This window comes from Neomonachus schauinslandi, chromosome 8 (assembly GCF_002201575.2).
Source record: "Neomonachus schauinslandi chromosome 8, ASM220157v2, whole genome shotgun sequence".
In the NCBI taxonomy this organism is placed as follows: Eukaryota; Metazoa; Chordata; class Mammalia; order Carnivora; family Phocidae; genus Neomonachus; species Neomonachus schauinslandi.
In genome coordinates, this window is record NC_058410.1 from 79536908 (window position 1) to 79558742 (window position 21835).

At 38.7% G+C, this 21835-nt stretch overlaps 1 protein-coding gene across 1 annotated transcript in view; it reads right to left on the reverse strand.

Annotated features, from left to right (window-relative positions):
* The window catches only part of MEI4 (meiotic double-stranded break formation protein 4), a 195328-nt gene that overhangs the window by 153153 nt on the left and 20340 nt on the right, over positions 1–21835 (reverse strand). Inside the window, exon 2 of the mRNA XM_021693619.1 lies at positions 13294–13829. Coding sequence (XP_021549294.1) covers positions 13294–13829 — 536 coding nt within the window. The remainder of the gene's footprint in view (positions 1–13293; positions 13830–21835) is intronic.

Sequence of the window (21835 nt, forward strand, 5' to 3'; positions counted from 1 at the left end):
TACATACATATAGAATATGTACTTATATATTTAAATATATAAATTTATAATATATAAATATATATAATATATAATAAATATATTTTATATATAAATACATAAATACATATAAATATATAAATTAAATATATATATTTAAGTCTTGCATCTCTGCTTGCTCTCTGGTTCCACCAAATTGTTTCCAAGATCTAACCCTCATATTAGATGCTTTCCTCAGAAATCAGCTAATCCTGCACTGTAAAACCAAGGACTGAAAGCTATGTGAAAGTTGTTGGTTTGTTGGTAGGACTTAGTGAGTGTTAAGCTGCAGTGTAGGGTGATTTGGATGCTTTGTTTCCTTTAGAGAACCTTTGATATCAGTATGTTCATGTTTTTCCTCTTGGGAAATTCAATTTTCCCAGAAAAGACTTCCTGTCTGCTGAGAGTTAAAGGTTTTGCTTCCAGTGTCTGCAGCCAGTTAGAGGGAGAAAGTTGGGAAAGTATCAACAACTGTACACATATGTTCACTTAGTCCCCACTTTTAAAAAATATAGTACCTTTACCCTCAACTCTGTGTAATTTCTCCAATTAAATAACTTTTTAAAAAATATTTCCAAAAAATAAATACCCAGTCTTTTTCCAGTTGTGGCCTTGCTATTCGAGGTAGGAGAGGGGATCCAGGGTTCTAAGTACTTCTGACCAATCCTCCTTATCCTCCAGTACCTGGCCTTCTTTCCCTCTTCTGGAAGTAACAAGTAGACCTAATTTCTGAGTTTTTGATAATTCTACTATGTAAATTGGGTTGGTTAATAGCTTTCTTAACTGTTCCTTTATGATTCTGTTTTCTTGGATCTGATAAGGCATTTACCAATTGTCCCAGCCCTTTCTAGTTTGTAGTATTTTGTTTCTGTTGTTTGGTCTCTCAGTTTTCCCCATATGTCTATGCCTTTTAAAAACAAGTCCTTTACTATTATTTTAATGATGGTGGAAGCCAAATCAGATGTCTGTCTCAATCTATCAACTTTAATGAGAAATCTTCCAGTATATATTTATATTTTTTCTCCAGTATATATTTCAAATCTGTATATCCATTTCATTTCTACTTCTACCACCCCTAGTTTAAACCACGGTCCACACTCACTGAACTACTACATGGCTTCAATGACTTCTCTAATTCCACCTCTTGTCTCTCTAATCAATTATCCCAATGGTATCCAAAGTGAGGTTCTGAAACCTAAATCAATGACTCCCCACTATATATCAAGTAAAATCCACGCTCCTTACCATGGCCTATCCAAAAGATGTTTTGAGCTACAAGTTGCAGAAACCTCAACTCAAACCACCTTAAGTGCTAACAAAATGCACTGACTCCTCTGATTGAAAATGCAGAGATTGAGTGGGCTGCAGGGTTGCCTTAATCTGGCTCTGGCTCGGATTTATTGTGATTTTCTAGGCTTTATTCTCCTTTATATTTGCCCTTCAGATGGCAGCAAGAGGACTGTAAGAGTTCTAGCTTTATGCCTTCACAAGACCGTAGCCAGAAGAAAAGACAGAGAACTGCCTTTGGGAATCTCCCAGAGAATGAGGAGAAACTTTTCCAGAAGCCCAGAGGAGTCCTCTCCTGGTGCTACATTGATCTGACATGCCTAGGAGCCTACTCCTGGCATGGGAGAGGAGATTAGAATTATCCTTAGGCCCAGGGGTTAGAAGTGTAGATGCATGACCTGTGTGGAGAAAGGGATAGGTATTTTATTTTATTGTTTTCTGAAAGGGATAGATATTTTAATAAAATCAAAGGGTAAGAGTGAAAATGAATGCTGTGTAGGTGTGGTAGGCTAGAAAACGGTCCCCAAAAGATATCCACATCAAGTCCTGGGGAATCTCTGAATGTCACCATCTTACTTAGAAAAAGGGTCTCTGCTGAGGCCATTAAGATAAGGATCTTGATGGGCGCCTGGGTGGCTCAGTCGTTAAGCGTCTGCCTTCGGCTCAGGTCATGATCCCAGGGTCCTGGGATCGAGTCCCACATCGGGCTCCCTGCTCGGCAGGAAGCCTGCTTCTCCCTCTCCCACTCCCCCTGCTTGTGTTCCTGCTCTCGCTATCTCTCTCTCTGTCAAATAAATAAATAAAAATCTAAAAAAAAAAAAAAAAAAGATAAGGATCTTGAAATGAATACATGATGCTGGGTTGTTTACGTAGTCCCTACATGCCCTCATATAAATCTTTAGAAGATGGAGGCAGAGGGAGATTAGACACACAGTGGGAAAGGGAGTGTGAGGAACAGCCACAGCCACAAGCCAAGATGCCAAGAAATGCCAGTAGCCACCCAAAGCTCTAAGAGGCAGGGAACCCCTTCTCCCCTAGCATCTCTGGAGGAGTGGGGCCAAGTCAACACATTTCCTTCAGAGGTGGCCACCAGAACTGTGAAGGCATAAATTTCTGTTGTTTTAAAAGCAATCAAGTTTGTGGTACTCTGTGTCAGCAGCCCTAAGAAATTAATACAGCGGGCAAACTACAGATCCACTGCAGTCTGTATTTTTCTATGCATTATGCAGCTCTCTGTCCTTCACGCTCACAACCTGAGCATACTGCCTCCCTTCAAAAAATTACTCAGAGATATCCTGTTTCAGCAATACGGAATGACCACTGTCTTGAAAGTCTTTACTCTAAACTTCCACTCCTTCTGTTTTAAAGCTACTTCCTCTATGAAACCTGCCAAGTCTCACCAATCTACATTAGGTCTTCTCTTTTATTCTCTCCCATTGTACCCTGTTATTTCGGTTGTTATGTCAGTTTACATTACCTGCCCATTTACTCAATGGCGATCTAGATTATGAATTCCCTTTGACAGGGACTCATCTCATTCATCTACCAGTCTATATTCAGCATCTATGACGGTACCCAGCACATGAAAGGAGTCCCAGGTTTCATTTTAGAGACTTAGCCCTGGAAAAGTCCCATGGAAAAAAACAAGTAAGTGGGTTAATGGTTAATCTTTGTATGTTCAAAATGTTCTGCTTTAAAACCATTACATCTATAAATAAATGAGAGGCAATTTCATGTTCTCAGAATTGTTTGATTTTTCCAGGCCTCACATCTGATAGCTATGATTTAAGTTTTCCCAACTCTTATAACTATTGATAACTATGGCCAGAGAGGGGAGGGGGTTACTCTAAGCAGATTCTGAACTCAATGGAAAAATTGAACTAAAAAATGATAGCTTCAAAATCCCATTTATAAAGCTTCTAGAAAATGTAAAATGTATTTCACAATATTGTTAAAGCAGAGAGGAAAACATTTTTATTTTTATGTAGACACAAGCAAAACCACATAGTTTATATTCAATTAGAAACTAGATTCTATATGCGATTATAAAGTTTTCAACAGATTTGTTATTTATAGCCAATAAAGAAAACAAGGAACAGGTGATCCTATAATGTAATACACAGCGGTACTTTTTTTTCCCTTTTATGCTTTCTGTAAACATAAATCTCTGCACAAAAGAAAATGCAGTAACTTACCCAAGCAAACTATAAATATTCTCATAAAATCATGAGAAATATCGGTAAGGTCTTGATTTCTAATATTTTTTAACCCATAAATGGAAGTTAATTCATTTCTTTTGCATTTGGGACAAAAGTGTATGGAAATTTTTTTAGTTAAGATGGAAATGAAATATAGTAGAATGAGGGAAGAATTTGTGGTCATGCACATAGGTTTGAGACCCAGGTCTTCCATGGCTGGTTAATTAAGTACTTTCAGTGAGTCCTTTAACCTGCCTGCCCTCAATTTTTTTCATCTATAAACTGAAGGTAGCAATAACAACCGGGACACAGAGTTGTTGTCAGAACCAGTAAAAAACTCCACGTGAAAGTGCTTTACAAACTACAAAGTATAATACGAAGGCAGACTGCTGTTAATGATCTCAGGAGGAGATTTTCGCATGTCCAGTATACCTTGAAAGTAATCTGAACCGGGTTCAGCTCTGTCTATTCTTCTTTTCTCTGTATATGCACTGAAAGTCAAACACTGTTCTGAAAATCCAAAGAATGTTTGATTTATACACTGATACAGTGATCAAAATAAGTATTAAGATCTGAGTTTATGATACAACTTGTTTCAGTAAATGCTTATTAAATTAAAGTACAACTGCAGGATTATTAGCCCAGATTTTTCTTTCTCTCTCTTTTTTTTATTTAAGTACAGCTCTGCACAAAAATGAAATGGAGCATGGAGCCTTAACCTTCAATTCCACTTTTATTTCCCCAGGAATATCCTAAAACAAAACACACTGTGAGTAGCCTTAAAAATCTTTGAGGCAAACCGCAAGAAACTGATGAACACCTATGACAAAAACAAAAGCAGTAGAACGTAAGGATCTTTAGAAAAGTCAGCACAGGAGCAAAAGCCTATGTCATTACTAAAATGATGTCCTAACTCACAGCAGAGAAATCGATAATAAATGTTGCTACCTGAACAAAATTAAATTAAAAGTTAATATGTTCTACAGGTCGATATAATTATGGCATGAATGAGCTTTAAAATACAACTAAGAGGTACACACTGGTGAAACAAGACATTTGATTTCATGAACTGTATCTTCAGATTTACCGCTAGGCTTCCTGAAGGCCACATCACTGGTGAGCTGAGCAAAAATGGCAGTCTAAGGACGCGTCCACTACAAAATCCTACAAAATCAATGACAAGATGAGAGATGTAACCTAATCCAGCTCTACAGGAAGGGACTGGGGCAAAGGTAGGTGAATCAATGATGCTCAAATAGTTAACATACGGATATTCTACAATTAACATAGAAAGAAAAAAAGCCCAGGATTCCTACTCAGCTCATCAGTCAGTGGGAAGCTGTTAAGTGTGGATGGATAGTTAGTGACATCACAAGATGGTACCAGCTGCCTGGTACACAGAAGTGCTTCAGGAATGCTATTAAAGTGCCAATAAGACAGAGCTGCTGCTAAGGAAGGTTCTATACACACAAATTTGACCAAAAGTCAGAAGATGGTATTTAAAGATATGGGCGCAAATGAACCGTAACTTCTCGTTTACTTTCATTGTCTTACTTCCGATTCAGAAAATACCTCATTTTGCTTCCAATATGAGCTCGGCATTATACTAGCAATAGTGGAGAAAATAAGATTCGGCCCTTCCTCAAGGAGACAAGTCACAAGAAACATTTATTAGCCACTTATATAACACCCAATATTAGGCCAAGCACTTCATTTGCACTTGCCCATGGAAAATCTCCAACAGCCCTAGGAGATAATCATATTTATTATCTCCATCTTTACATGTGGAACTTGAAGTAAGTTAACTTGTCTCGGGTCACTGTTAGGAAATAGAAGTTGGGGATTCTAACTTAAGCTATTAATCTCTGTGATGAAAACATTCAAGGGCGCCTTGGTGGCTCAGTTGGTTAAGCAACTGCCTTCGGCTCAGGTCATGATTCTGGAGTCCCGGGATCGAGTCCCACCCTATGTCCCCACTCAGCAGGGAGTCTGCTTCTCCCTCTGACCCTCCCCCCCTCTCATGCGCTCTCTCTCTCCCATTCTCTCTCTCAGATAAATAAATAAAATCTTTAAAAAAAAAAAAAAGAAAAGAAGAAAACATTCAAAAAGTTACATATCCAAGCTAGATAAGACAGCATGTGGCAAACTGAAAAGTGAATAATGTAGACAGTAATCACTACAGAAGTTTAGAAGAGGAGCCCGTTTCAGGATCAGTTTGATAAATAATTTAAAAGTAAAGTGAGATTTGAGCCATGTTTTGAAAATTAGGTAGAATTCGGATGAGAAGAAAGGATTAATGTGAGCAGGGTGTGCCAACCAGTCCAAATGATTTCCCAGATGTTGTTACTTTTGAGGATCACAATATCCTTTCAGGATCATATATAAACTATAAGCACCTTCTTAGGAAAAAGAGCACAGGCTTCTATGTACAAAATTATGCCTGCAATTTTACACTGTATACCTTAAGACACTCAAGTATTTAACAAAATGCACAAGAACCTTCATGACCTGGCCCTTCTCCATCAGTTCGGCTCCTTCACTGCTAAGTTCTACTTCATCCCAAACCAAACCTGTGGTAGTTCCACGGCTCTCCGGGCTTCCTCCTGCCTCAGGGCCTCTTCCCAAGGAGCTTGCATACCACTCAGCACACCTCGACAACTTCTTTTTTAGGTGGCCTTACGTCTTACCCATCTTTCCAGACTCACTCAAGGCACCAAAAAGCCTTGAAAATGAAAAATGGTGATCAATTGAGATGGGGAAATCAGAGGCAAAGCAGGTAACAAATATAAACATTGTATATCTTATTGATATAAAACAAGAACTGAGAGCTGTATAAAGGAACAATCAAGAGAATAAGAACTTATAGAAACTAAAAATATGTCAGCAGAAATAAAAAGTTCAATAGTCGGCTTGAAGAAAAAGTTAAGGAAATCTCTCAGAAAAAAATAAATAAAAAGAATAAATGGTACCAGAAAAGAGGGAAAAAAAATTGGGAGAGCAGACCAAGAAATGTTCTAGAAAAAGGGAAGAGAGAAGAGAGAAGACAGAACTATACAAGAAAAACAAAACAAAAAATTCAGAACCAAAGGATGAAATCCCAGACTCCAGAACACACCAATGACTCAAGAAAAGGAATGTTAAAAGACCCACATCGAGGTACACCATCCTGTAGCTATGCAACAATGGGAATTAGAGAGATGCTAAGTGCTTCTGGGGGTACAGGACGGTGGGGACTAAATCACATTCAAGGAATCAAAACCACAATTGCACTGGAATTCTCATTGGCAACATTGGAATCTAGAAGTTAGTAGAAAAATGTCTTGGGGCGCCTGGGTGGCTCAGTCGTTAAGCGTCTGCCTTCAGCTCAGGTCATGATCCCAGGATCCTGGGATTGAGCCCCGCATCGGGCTCCCTGCTCCGCGGGAAGCCTGCTTCTCCCTCTCCCACTCCCCCTGCTTGTGTTCCCTCTCTCTCTGTGTCTCTCTCTGTCAAATAAATAAATAAAATCTTTAAAAAAAGCAAAGTGTCTTAAATAAAATGGAAAAATGATTTCCAACCTGGAAATCTATCGTAATTCATCAATGAAGTTTAAAGTTGGAATAAAATATTTTAAGTAGACAAACATTTTTAAAAAGTTTATAACCCCCAAACCCATTCTAAGCTCATAAAGAATGTGCATCACCAAGTGAAGTTATAAACCAAGAAAAGGAATATATGAAATCCAGGGACTATGAGACAGGACACAAGAAAACAGCAGAGGGAATTCCCAGGTGGTGATTAAAGGAAAAGGAGTCCCTGGAGTAAGGCTGAGCAGCAAACACAGGAAGCATGAGCCCAGATTACAACAGGAAGATGGAGGGCTTCAGGACGGGTTTCTTTATAAAGGATGGAACTGATAAATGGTTTAATTTGTTTGGCCACACTGAAAGGATGTTTACAACCATCACAGTGATTGAAAGAAGAATCAATCATGGGTACACAGAAAACTAAGCAAATAGGAAAAAATAATAGTTCTGAGCAATTATCTTTAGAAAAAAATTGGACAAAAGGTAATAAAATCATTGTGTATTATATGTCTCCATGCTAATAAAATTACCTATAATAGTATAAATATGTAATACTGATTTAACTAAAACTTATGTTTGGAGCGTAGGTAGAAAAGGGCAGCTATATAAGACATACATATTTATCTTCCATGATACAAAGTGAACAGATAAAAAGGAAAATAACGGGAGTGCCTGGCTGGCTCAGTTGGTAGAGAGTCCAACACTTGATCTCAGGGTTGTGAGTCTGAGCCCCACACTGGGTATGGAGCCTACCTAAAATAAAAATTTAAATAAATAAATAAATAAATAAATAAATAAATAAATAAATAAATAGGAAAGAAAAGACTCTGAGAAATAGCAGTGTAAGCCTTTTATTTAAAAACACAGTTGTGAATGGTGACAGAACAGGAATCAAGACCTGGTAGTGCTGGTCTCTGAGGGGTGGTACTAAGGAGCTGGTGTGCAGCAGAGCTAGCTCTTTGTTGTTGTAAGTATGGAATATTATATGACTTTTAAAAATACATTCATAGGTTTCCACCTCTGGGAAGTGGAGTTACTGATCTTCATTCCTCTCATTAAGTACAACTAAAAATCCTGGACGTTATCTATAAATCATACCTAAGAAGACTGACAGGCAGACCAGCTATGGACCTGAAGACAAAGGAAGGACAAAGTGGTAAGTTCCCTAGTTTTCCTTTTGCCTCATATATCCCAGATTTGGAGCTAAAAAAGCCAACAACCTAGAAATGCCAATGGGCATGAACAGAACAAAAATAACAACATAAGCCAAAGGAAAGAAAAGAGGCAGCCTAGCAAGATGGAAAGCTTTCAGAGATAACAGCCAAACACCACAGAAAAAAACTGTGCCCCCCACCCCGTCCCCTACATGAGCAAAGGCCAAGGGGGAGCCCAGATGTCCACACTCACCAGGCTATGAGATGCCCCCAACCCATTGCTAGACACCATGTTGGCCCTAAGGATCTAAAGTGAGTAACGCATGGCATATGGCCACGAATACGGATTCTAGTGAAGGAGAAAAACAAGTCAGTAGCTACTGTACGGTGATATGTGCACTGTGGTGAATTTATATGAGGGATATTTAATCAGCAAAAGGAAAAGACGATTACAGAAGCAGGGTGGGAGGGAAGGCTTCTTTGAGAAGCTAATCCTAGAGCTCAGTTTGTAAGGATAGGTAGAACTAGCCGGATGGAAGAAGGGTGTCCTGGGCTAAGGGCCTGACAGGTACTAGGAAGAGAATAGAACGTACTTGAAACTACAAATAATTCTGTCTGGAGAGAAGAGTGGTTAGGAGGGAATACAGAAAGACGATGTTGAACAGGCTGGACAGGAGCCAGGCAGAGAAGGGCCTTGTGGGCATGCCTGCTTCCCTCCTTCCCTCCCTTCCTCCCTCCCCCTCCCCTGTTCTTTCTTCTTCTTCTCTCTCTCTCTTTCTTTCTTAATTCTAGTGTAGCTGACAGTGTCACATTAGTTTCAGGTGTACAATACAATGATTTAACAATTCCATACATTGCTCAATGCCCATCAAGAGAATGTATGCTTTTTTATAAGTCCATGAGGAGCTCCTAAAGGATCTTTGATATTTTTTTAAGGGTGATTTTTTAAAAAAAAGATAATTTCCCATTTTGTGCTTTGTCATTTTTTAAGGATCACTCTGACAATGGTGAGGAGGATGGGTTAGAGGAGGATCAGATGAGTCAGGAATCTGAAAGGAAGTTACTGCAGGAATCCAGACAGGAAGGGATGAACACATAGACCACAGCAGGGGGGGATTATACAAGCAATGTCTGCATATTCCTAGAATCTGGGTCAGTTTTACCAAATTTGAGGTTTTTGAGGAGAGAAAATGAAGAGAGAAAGCAGCACCACATTCAACTCTAATACTAGGTACTAGTGTTCCTAGTGCTAACTAGCTTGGTGGCCTGGGGCAAATCTCTCTGAGCCTCATTTTTCATATCTAACAAATGGCATGGTTGCCATTTGTTAGAGTTGTTGTATAAATATGTAATGCCATAATGGATGTGAAAACACTATAAAAAATATTAAGCATAGTGTATTATTTCCTATTGCTGCTATATCAAACTACCATACTCTTAGTGGCTTAATGCAACATAAATTTATTCAGTCACAGTTCTAGCCATCAGAAGTCTAAAGTGTGTCTCACTGGGCCAAAATGAAGGTGTTGCCAGGCCTGCATTCCTTATGGAGGATCTCAAGAAGAATCCATTTCCTTGTCTTTTCCAACATGCTCTTCTTGGCTCATGGCCCCTTCCTCCATCTTTAAAGCCAGCATCTTCAAATTTTTCGACACTGACTCTCCTGCCTCCCTCTTTCACTTACAAAACCCTTGTGAGTATCGGGCCCACGGGGATATCCAGGCTAATCTCCTCATCCCAAACTCAGCAACCTTAATTTTCCACCCCATCCCATCATGTAAAATAAAATATTCACAAATTCCAAGGATTAGGATGTGGACATCTTTAGCAGAGACCATTATTCAGCCTACCATACATACAAGATTCTAAGTTAATATCTACTTGGCAGTCAATTTTTTTTTTTCAATTTCACAACTAATATGTCCAAGAGTTGTTTTATGGTTTAAAAAATAAGAAATTGAAGAGAAAGTTTTCTAAGTAACTCACTAGTATATCTTTAAGATTTAGCAACATATGCTAAGTTAAAAGCTCAAGGATAACTATAGATTTTGATAAACTTAATATAATCTTTCCCATCTCTTCAAAACAAATGAAAATTTATGACAAAATCTAAGTAGAATCATAAGCATTCTGATGTTTAACTTCTATGATAGTATCCTGGCCTATGACAAAATAAGTGGAAGAAATGCCTAATTGTAGAAATAAACACATTTTGAAGTCTGGAAATATAGGAAAGGTCAGGCTATCCATCAAACAAAGGGCATTAAATACCTCAAAGGCAAACATTCCTGACCCCAAGGCAAGTACGCAGGTGAAAGAGGAAACATGCCATACTGGGGCCTGAAAGTAGAAGACAAGTAAAGTCAAGACTGCTTCTCAGGACCCCTAGAGCTAGCCTAGTTCAGACCTCTGTAAGCCATCTGGTTTCAAGACACATATCTTCTCTACCCTTCAAATATGTCATTGTGGATTATACCTTCTAGTCCCACGCTAATGGTTATCCTAAGAATATGATATAGACATAACACTAAGATAACAATTCCTAAAACTCTGTTATTGAATAAATGCAGTGTATATTATAGCACAAAACAGTACAAAAATAGGATTTATCCAAATCTGAAAAATCACAAATCATATATATATTTTCCACAAACTTATTTCTCCCCCAAACTTATTAATAATTTCAACCAAGCTACAATTAGGGAATTTTTTAAAACAATTTCCATGGTGTCTCATTTCAACCTCCTATCTCTTGAATATATACAACCCTGACATTACTGACATTCACAATAATAACCTCAAGATTATGAAAGATACCAACTTCTTATTGATCGTTAAAGAAAAACTAAGCTATGGCCAGAGTAATTTTACTACTAAATGTACTAAGAACATGTAAAAGATATATATTTTATTTAAAACCTGGCTATAGATGAACTATAAACACATGAAATCCTTCTGTCAGACTATTAAAGTATTCGTACCACAACTTTTCCTATCACATTGCACAAATATAACTTTAACAAAATCAATAGCAGGGCTCAAGTTTCTAAGCAACACAAGTTAAACAATTCCAATCGTGGAAACAAGGTTTTTCCAAAGAAGCAATTTTTTTTTCTAAACTATGGCATTTTGTACTAATCAATCAAAAATAGTATCAATAAAAAATGCAATAGAAGCTATCTTATATTTCACATCAGAATATATTCTTTCTTGAAACTAAAAGAGACAAAAAAGATTTATAAAGAGCAATCATGAGTCATTTTTTTCTAATAAAGAAGCTTTATGAACATAACTGGAAGATGATGATGATGATAGTAATAATGACAACTAAAGCTGGAATGATTTAATCTAAGAAGCTTTTACTGGCAAGAAAAAAAAAATCCCCAGAGAGAATGTCATTAAAACTTTTTCATGAGTCATCATCCTAATCTGTAAATGCAGTTAGCAATTTTATGATTCTACTTTCTCTACCTGCAACAATGACCTCTCCAAAAAAAGATCAAAGCCATTCATTCACTCATTTACCCACTGCTGACCAACTACTCAACAACAGCTTGCAACACGGCAAATAGTACAGAAAATATACTTCAGATCCACGTGTACTATCTGTACCATCTTCTACATACTCCCTTCCTTCCATACAAGTCCCAAGGCTACTTGTGGGTATTCTAATCCTTAAGTGAAAAACTAGACTGAAAAAAATATATGCATCATCTGTTAACTGATAAAGAATATAAATGCCAGTATCTGAAAGGTTCCAAGTCAACATAAAACCTGTTTAAAGTAGTTTTAAAAGAAAGCAAAAATATGCAAAAGAAAAGATTAATACTAAATATGAGATATTTATTAATGGTGAAGACACAGATTATATACCTCAGATACTACTGTGAAAAATCTGATATTTAACTCCTGATTGACCATATCAGGTAGAAAAAACATTTCAGTTTGCCAGACAGAAAAGTCACCTTTCACAAATGCCAAAAGCTTAATCGTAAAGTTTTCTGTAATACTGATCAAACCACATGTTAACAGAGAAGAACAGATGCATGTGCAACAAATTAGGCTTCAAGTTTTGTTAGAGTTTTAAAAATTCAGGTAAAGCTTCCCTGTACAAAATTCAGATAATGGCACTGAGGACAAACACCAGACAACGATGTATCAAAAGAAACATGATGTAACAACTTTTTTCCTATAGTGAAATACAGTTACTAAGTCAGATAGACTTTTTAGTCTCCTCTGTGATATTTTAAATAGGCAATTAGAAGGATTAAAATGGGAATGCATTTGGAGTTTCCCAAACAAAGGGTCAGATCCTAAGGAAGATAGGAAGTAATACAAAAAAACTATCCATTAATGTCTCAAAAGCCAAACAAAAAAACAATGGCAGGTTACCTCAATGTCACTTGTTAAAAAAGAATCCAAGTCAACCTTACTAAGCCACGTTAAATAAATAAGAAAAAAAAAAAACACAATAAAGCCATATGTTATGTGTTCCTCAGCCAATTTACTCATTTAATCCACAACTGCAGAGGGTCCGTGGGGTATTATGCCACTTACAATGGAAATTCTAAAAGAAGAGAAAAATATTCTTTGACCTCCAGGCATCTGCTAGTCAATGCCAGAAAAAGAACAAATTCAATACTGTACAGGTAATCCATCATGAGGAATTTAACACCCATAGAAGTAATAGATTGGGAAACCATTAAATGCTAGTGGTTTTTTGAAAAATATTGAGATTTTTTTATCAATAAGAAGTAAACGTAGGCAGAGGAAAACAAAAGAAGGTGAGAGTTCAAGAAGAGCAATAAAAAACAGGGAAGATAACAACGCAGAGTAGAGAAGTACAAACTGGAAGCATAGGCATCTGTGTAGAGAAGGATGCTGTAGCAATCAGAGTCCAGAGGAGGGGACATGACAATGAGTTGAGGGCCACAGACGGCTGCAAAAGGAGGGCTTAGCTGGAGACTCTGAGCCAGGAGTCTACGGAACACCAGTCAACATTATCCAATGGGGATGTTCACCAAAACTACTGACATATTATTTCATGAATAGAAGAGATTTAATACTTACCCGATTTATATGGTTGCTCCTTAAAATAACCTGTAGTAGGGTTTTCTCAAATTCTTCCAACTTCTTGGAACACTTTTTAAGAATATGATTAGATAAGTTACAATCACTGATCAGTCTGGCTAACGTATTAACAGCTTCTGCCCAAAAGCTTGAAAAAGGAAATTTGGGTTTACGGTAAAAAGTGATCAGGCCATCCAGCAACTGAAAAACAGAATCAGATACTGTGGAAAAGTCATTTTCAAAGTGGCTTAAGTCTGTTTTCAGACTCCCTGATTCTGTCAAGTTCTTCAGTTCAAGTAGATGTTGCAAGAATTGCATGTGGGAAGACAGAGGATTTTCCTGAGTGGCACAATGTCTTTTCACAATGGGCAGTGGTAGAAAGGGTGTGGAGGTGCAGCTCTCCACAAGATGCTGGGTCATCTCTGAAGGCTCACTTCTCTGCTCATTTGATAAATCACACCCAGAATCTTCCAGCAGACTTAATGTATTTTCAGAACTTCCGGGTTCCTGAGCCTGCAACTGGGAAGATGGGTCTCCTAAAACAGAAAGGAATAGAAGTGTTATCTTTCTGTAGCTAACATTTCTTCATATAAAAACTAGACAGGGGCCCCTGGGAGGCTCAGTCAGTTAAGCGTCTGACTCTTGATTTCAGCTCAGGTCATGATCTCAGGATTGTGACATTAAGCCCTGTGTTGGGAGCCACACTGAGCGTGCAACCTTCTTAGGATTCTCTCTCTCCCTCTCCCTCTGCCCCTCCCACCCTGTTCATGCTCATTCTTTCTCTCTCTCTCAAAAAAATAAATAAATAAAGCAAAACTAGACAGATTTTTCTAACTTAAAATACTAAACGAAGCATGCAAAAACATACTAAACATTTAAAAACCAGTAGAGAAAAAACTGTGAAAGGAATTGCTTAAGCTGACTGAAGAAAGATCTCTGGTAGAAAGCAGAGGTGATTCCCCCATGTATTTCCAGGTCACTATCTCTCGTTCAACTCTGTGCCATGCTTGAAAGATACAGAGAAGAAACCACACGACCTGAAGAAGGCAACCATCTGTGGAGACTCCAATGGGTCACTACAAGGCAGTAAGTTTTATGCAGAGATAGAGATCTGCTCAGGGCACTGTGAAAACAGGAGGACCACTGAACAGTGCACCCTGGATGGATTACTGCATCCTGGAGGAGGCGATGGTAGCACTAATTTATAAAGCATGAAGTAGGAGTTCTGAGTTAAAGGTCCGGAAATGCAGGAAGAGATTCCATACACCAAAGGGTAAGAGCTAAAGTACAGACTTAAAAAGGAAAAGAAAAGCATTGTGGATATAAGGCGCCACAAGCAGTCTGATGTTCCTTTACAGAAAATAGAAAGCAAGATACTAAAAGAAATATGTAGAGGCCAGATCATAAAAGATCTTAGAAGATATATTCAAGGCCTTAAAATTTATAGGTAGAATGAGTGTAATTCAAACTTGAATAATGTAAGACCCCTTTGGAAAAATTATATACACATCCACATGAATACCTGATATACAAAAAATAACTATAAACAACTTATATATGTATGTGTACTTATAGCTATTCAAGCACACCTATATCTGTATAGAGAGATAAACAGATGGATAGGTAGAGCTGGATCTCACAGATCCTTGGAATTATGTCTATGACCACTAGAATCTTCTGATGTGGGCTGAGAGGTACTACAGTTAAAGCTAAACTAGTAATTTTAGGCCATTCTTTGACAGAAATGCCATCATAAACACAAATGAGGTTATCATCTATAAAATGATTATCAGTAAAAGTTACCAAAAAAATTGAGAAATTCTCATTGAATGTTCTAAAGCACATTCATATTTATGAAACCAAGTTTGGGAAATACTGCTGTCAGCAATGAAAGGAGGAGTGAGACACTAAATAGTGTAATACAGGAAAGGGAAATGGTTTTATTTTGCATTTCACAGATCGCTCACTCTATTGGCCGTATGAAGGGCAGATTTGAGGGAGGACACAATGAGGCACTGAAGGATGTCCTAATATCAGATGATGAAAGAAATGAACCAAGCAGTTGCTGTGGAAAAGAAATAAAGGGACTGACCAGGGAAATCCATACAAAACATCAAAATATAACCTAGAAGCCAGCGGACTGACTGGAAATGGGCAATGAAGTCGAGGTAGGAAAAAATGCCTGTTTTTGACTCAGGGGACTAGGTAGATGACAGCGCTACTAACTGAAATGGTAAAAATACAGACAGAAGAACTGGCTTAGGAGAAACAATAAAAGTTCAGGTTTGGTCTTGTAAACTGTGAAGCAACTGGAGGAACTCTAGGCAAAGAGACTCACCTGCAAATTGGCCACATGAGCCTAAGGGTGGGGAAAAGGTCTAGACTGAAAATACGTTTGAGGAGTCATCAGTGTGTAGGTGGTATGTGAAATCATGAAAATGGTTATGATCACCTGGAGAGAGCATGGGAGCAGTGACAAGAACAGAAGATCAAAGAGAGACCCTGAGGAGTATCAATATTTGAGGGCTGAGTAGAGGGGGAAAAATGATTAAGGAGACAGAGAAGGAACAATTAAAGCAGTACAAAAGGAATAAAAATGACTGTGTTATGAAAGTCAAGGAAAAAGTTTCAAGGAGAATTACATACAGTAGAGAAATCCGTAAAATAAAAAGCTGAGAAAAATACGTTGGCATTACTCATTAGAAAATCACCAGTGACCGTATCCACAGAAGCTTTGCTCAGTCAGGGTGGTGGACAGAGGCCAGAGTGCAATGCGAGTGACTGTGCAGAAAGTCAGAGAGGACTGGCTGAGGCTTCTGAGGACTTGGATCAGGAGAGTATAAAATGGGAGAGTAATTGCAGGCAAATGTGGCATGTCAAATTGGGAGAAATTTGAGCAATTATAGACTAAAAAGAAAAAAATAACACAGAAGCAAAAGTTGGGAGAAATGAGAAAAAATTTAAAAAGCCAGGTGTGGCCTGGCCCTGGAGAAGGCAGGGGGACACTGAGTCAAGGACCCCAGTGAATGGGTTGTGCTTAGTGATACAGAAGTAATTTGTTTCCTTTGAGGCCGAAGGAAAAAGAATGAGAATGTATAGGGATGTCAAAAAAAGAAAAAAAATGCCCTTAGCATATAGGAAGTTAAAAGAGATCTCATCTAACAGTCATTTTTTAAAGTTAGAGATGGGGGGATACTGGTTGATCAGGGCATGGGAAGAATGATGAAAGGAACATCTTCTATCCTCCCCATCTTACATCCGGAAATTTGATTTGTTGCTCTTTCGTCCCTCTATACAAATAGAAGGTGACGATGAGGCAAAATGAGAGGATCAGGCTTTAATTTAGAGTTCATTCAATTAAAAAGTATCTGCTATAACAATGACAAATGTGTAACTATGTGCTTGCTAATTACCACAACAGCATCTGTACTCCATGTTAAGGGGATAATGCACTAAGTTCAAAAATGCGGTGGTAAGCCAAACAGTGAACTATTGGCAAAGCATTTAAACCATACGTGGCCATTTCTACACTAAAAGAGGCACACAGCCTGCTCATTTTAAGCCAACAGACAATTTATTTTTCTGATGAGCAAGAATAAACATTTGAAATGACTTCTCACTCTTCACAAAAGTAAAGGGTGGGGGATTACGGTAATTATTTAGGTAGATTATATTTTTCTTTCATGGAATTCAAAATGGTTCTTCACTAAGAAAGTGAACAGAAGTTTAAATATTTCACGAACCTCCTCAACTTTCCATCAAGGTAAGCTGAACTTCATGGGTGATGATTTCAGGGAAGACATAAAATGAATTCTATCAACAACTAAACTGGGAAGCAAAAAGCTGTTTTCTTGTTTCTGCTTTTCACCCCTCACTGGTGTACCTTCTGGCAAGTCATAACCACTCCATCTCATCTCCTCCATGTGCTGATCGGTACATATTTGCAGGGAGTAGTTCTACCCATGCATGTGCTCTGGGCATAGGAATACACAAACTGACCATCATTCTTCCTGGATGCTTCATTTCTGCACCCGCAAAAAGGACTGATGAGGGCATATGTTGGAGACGCCAACATGTGGGAAACCACACAGAGAGGAATGTTCTCTCAGTGCCCTATAGGAGTGCATAAATTCCACCAGCAAAGACTACAGTGAGCTTTTATGCAATATGGCTTGCAGTATTAAAATCACTTTGTCAAAATGAATAGAACAATCTTATATTCACATTTCACTTTACAAAACGGTTTCATCAAATAATTCAATTGTTGTTTCCAACAACCCTTGAACATATGTTATTATTATTCCTAATTTACCGATAAGGAAATGCAGGCTCCACTTGATTAAGAGGTCTAAGAAAAGCCACAGAGGGAGAAGCAAAACCAATTACTCAGTTCCAAGTCCAATCATCTTCTAACCACAGCAAAAAGGCCTATGTGTTCCCATGCCAGCTTCTGTACATACCCCTCTGCCGCTTTAAATGAGTCTTACAGAACTCATTCTACTCAGATTCTACTCATTTGCTTGGATGACTTTTCTCAAAATAAATCTCGAAGCTTGACTAACAAAGCATCGTACCCAAAGGAGAGAAGAGAAAATGAAGCCATGCTACTGCAACTTTCTGTAATTCCTGTTTTTCCAGGAGGGACTAAGGTGAAGCAGAAGTCAAATGATGCCTCTCTCTTAATTTGTTATTGGGCTGAAGGGATTGAGGACTGTAATTTCTCTCCAAGTCATTGGATATGATCTAACCAACACATTTGTCATTAGATGTAAAGAGACAGTAAAGGACATACACACACATCCTGATCAAGCAGAGTCCAGCACATTTTAAGCGCTCAGAAATACTGTTTATTGTTATTAAATGATAATAGATACACCAAGAATCTAAATTATCCTAAAATATGACATCACATATAAAAGTGCATAAAATAAGATACCAGTTAAAACTACAGATCCTGTCCAAAATATTCTATAGTCCCTCTCATACCCTGGATCTCATAGACTTTCAAGTCCATCTTACTGGGCCCTTGTCTCTTCCATCTTCTTTCAGTTGCTAAATTCCATCTTCATCCCACTTACCATTTAAGAGTGGCTCTCAAGCATGCTCAACAAAATAGAGCTGTGCCCGCCTGCTACACATCCTACCCTAGAAATGCCCACCACTGAATCAAATGTATTTTCTGCTGCGCCCCAGATTTTCACATCCGCATCAAATCTTGATGTCTTTTGTCATCCATTTCTACAGTCCCTATATTATTTATAAAATTAGACCCAGAGAACCAACTGTCTAAAAGGCATCTTTTTCTGTACACCTTGAAAATCCCAAGGCTTTCTATTTATAAAGCTGTACAAATCATCTTCATGAACTGCACATAAACATACAATTCTTGTTTGTACTGCTTACCGCCAATTTCAGCCCATAGCAAGACTAGTCTCCAGTCACCAGGCCCGAGCGAGGGATCACCCTTGGCAACTACCTTTCACCTCCCACATACAGTGAAATGCCATGCTATGCTGATTCCATCTTCTGTACCTGTATTAGTCAGGACTCTCCAGAGAAATGGAACCACTAGGATATATATACAAGAGAGAGGGAGAAAAGAGTTTTATCATAAGGCATTGGCTCATGTAATTATGGAGGCTGAGAAATCTCAAGATCTGCAGTCAGCCAGCTGGAGACCTAGGAGAGCAATGGTATTATATAGTTCCAGTGCAACTACAAAGGCCTACAACAGAGAGCTGACAGTCTAAGTTCCAGTCTGTAAGCCAGTAGGCTCGAGACCCAAGAAGAGCCAATGTTTCAGGTCGAGTTCAAAGGCAGGAAAAGACCAATGCCCCAGCTCAAAGACAGTAAGGAAGAAGGAATTCACTCTTACTCAGCCTTTTTGTTCTCTTGAGTTCAACTGATTGGATGAAGTCCATCCACACTAGGGTAGGTGGTCTGCTTTACTCAGTCTACTCAAATGTTAATCTTGTCCCAAACACCATTACAGACACATCTACAATAATGTTTGACCAAATATCTGGGCACCAGGTGACGCAGTCAAGTTGACACATAAAATCAACCATCATTACACATGTGAACCTGTCCTTTCCTAGTTCCCCTACCCCTGCTCTAGTTCACACCATCATCATCTCTTGCACCGATTACTGCAATACCCTTGCCTAACCAATCTACCTGCCTTTGGTTCTGTCCTCTTCTAGGCCATATTCTGAACTGACCTGACAGTCACCCTGCTGAAATACTAGTTTGAGCACAGAGTTATCATCCTTAAAACCTTCCAACAGCTTCCTTTACCAGAGACCTCCAAGATCCTCAGCGTGGCCCACAGAGCCTTCCAATGTGTGGCCCCTGCTTACTTCTCCAGCCTTGCCTCCATGCTCACTCTTGCTTATGTGTAAGTAATATTAAACCCTTACAGTTTACCAAAACACACCATACTAATTCATACAACTAGGCATTTGCACAAGTTGTCACCACTACGTGGGGTGTTCTTATGCTATAACCCAGAGATGGACTGATTCCTCAAACCCTGATTCAAATCCTCTGTGAAACCCTCCCTGCTCTGCCCAGAGCAGAGGAAATCATTCCCCATCTGGGCTCCCCTTACACATAGTTCTATTACTGCACTCATCAACCTGTTCTGAGTGTATGAGTGACTCCCTCTTGGAAGGGAGAGATTCTTGAGGACAGACACAGAGTTTACTCATCTGGGAATTTCTGTTGCCTGATGCCTGCCCTACTATATAGTTGGTGGTGTGAATACTTGTTGAATATACATATTAACAAAAGGTTAAATCAAACTGCATTTCTTCAAATGCACTGAAATGTCATCATGGGCATATATAACTTGTCACTACCAACCCTGATGTCTTAGAAATAATAGTTACTCACATGTACTGATGAGTTGAACAATTTTTAAAAAGTAGTGTTTTCGCCACCTGGTGGTCAAACAGAAATTGCTATTTTCAAGTACCACACGATTCTGAAATGACTGTGTTTCACTTTAAAACAATTGTTTGTCTTCTGCCTCTGGAAGGATATGTTTTGGCATATTGCAAAGCATATTTGAGAAATGCTGACAAAGAAAAGCCTACAGTTTTGTTTAATCCCACTCTAGCTGCTTGCATCCTAATTCTAGTTTTGAATACATCAAGAGAGACAGCAATGTCAAATGCATGAAATTATAAGCTAATGGAATGATTCGTCTTAACAGAATTGTCTTCACTGCATTAGGTTCACAAGACAAAACGTACATTTGTGGGTCAGCTTGGTCCAGGACTACTTGATAGTGCTATCTCTCCCATGCTCAGTGCTCAGACCCTGAGCTTTCTTGCTTGTCCCCAACTCTCTCATCTCTAAGTTTGCCAATTTAAACCTTCCTCGTTGTCTTTGGCTGTCTCTTCCTGTTCCAACTTCCTGGATGCCCCCACCTTTCCTAGAGCCTCAAAGAACTCTGTTAGGCAGATGATTCTCAAAGTTCTCTGTCCCATCCTGCCTCCTCTCCCAAGCTAAAGTCCCTAGCTCTCAGCATTTTAAACCACACAAGTCCAAAAGAAACTGCATCCTTCACTGATACTTGGTCCAATTCCCTGATAACACTGCTATCATTCTCTGTTCCAACATTTGAAACCTAAGGGTCAACTCTGACTTCTTCCTTGATCCCCATATACACTCCATTGACAAATAATGTTGATCTTGCCTCACCTTTCTGTTCCTTAGATTCACTAAGTTTGTTCCCATTTAGCACCATTCCTTCTGCCTGGGATCCTCCCTCCACCCTGAACCTCTCAATTTTCTCAAGGCTGGTTTCTCGTTATCATTCAAGTGTCTGTTAAAATGTCACTTCTTCAGAGAGACCTTAAGTGACCAACCAGTCTAAAGAAGCCACCAGACTGGTCTCTGTCACGTCTCCCTATTTTTATTCTCTAAATCTCACTTGTCACTGCCTGATCATCTTTTGCCAGTATAATCTGTCCCACCCACAAAATATATACTCCACAATAGTCTCGGACTGCTGGTTTACTGCCATATCCCAGAGCCAGGATACTGAGTGAGAGAGCTCAAGAGAAATTTACTCAATCAATAAAAACCTTTTTTATATCATCTTTTTCCTATGCCAAAATAATTACACATAAGATAGGGGCAATGACTGAGCTGTTCCTGTCTCTAGCTCCTCCCTCTTCCAAACAACCCTAAACATGATGCCCAATTACTGTACCCAGATAACCTATGCCTCAGATTACCTAAAGGAACCACTTCCAGAAAGCATACTGTTTGGCACATGCATAACACACCCAATAAATGCTAGTTTTCCTTCTATTTTCCTGCTGGAAAATCTCCAAAGGCTCCTTGCTGCCTACAGAATAAAGCATGTTTTCCACTGGCTGTCACACCTCTTCTTAATAGGCTCCAACCTAGTTTTTCATCTTATTTTCCAGAACACCTCCTCATGCTCTGTATGCCACAATCAAATTAGATCATTTGCCAGCAGATGCCTGTGTCTGTGCTTTACACTGTTCCCTCTTGCCTGAAATACCCT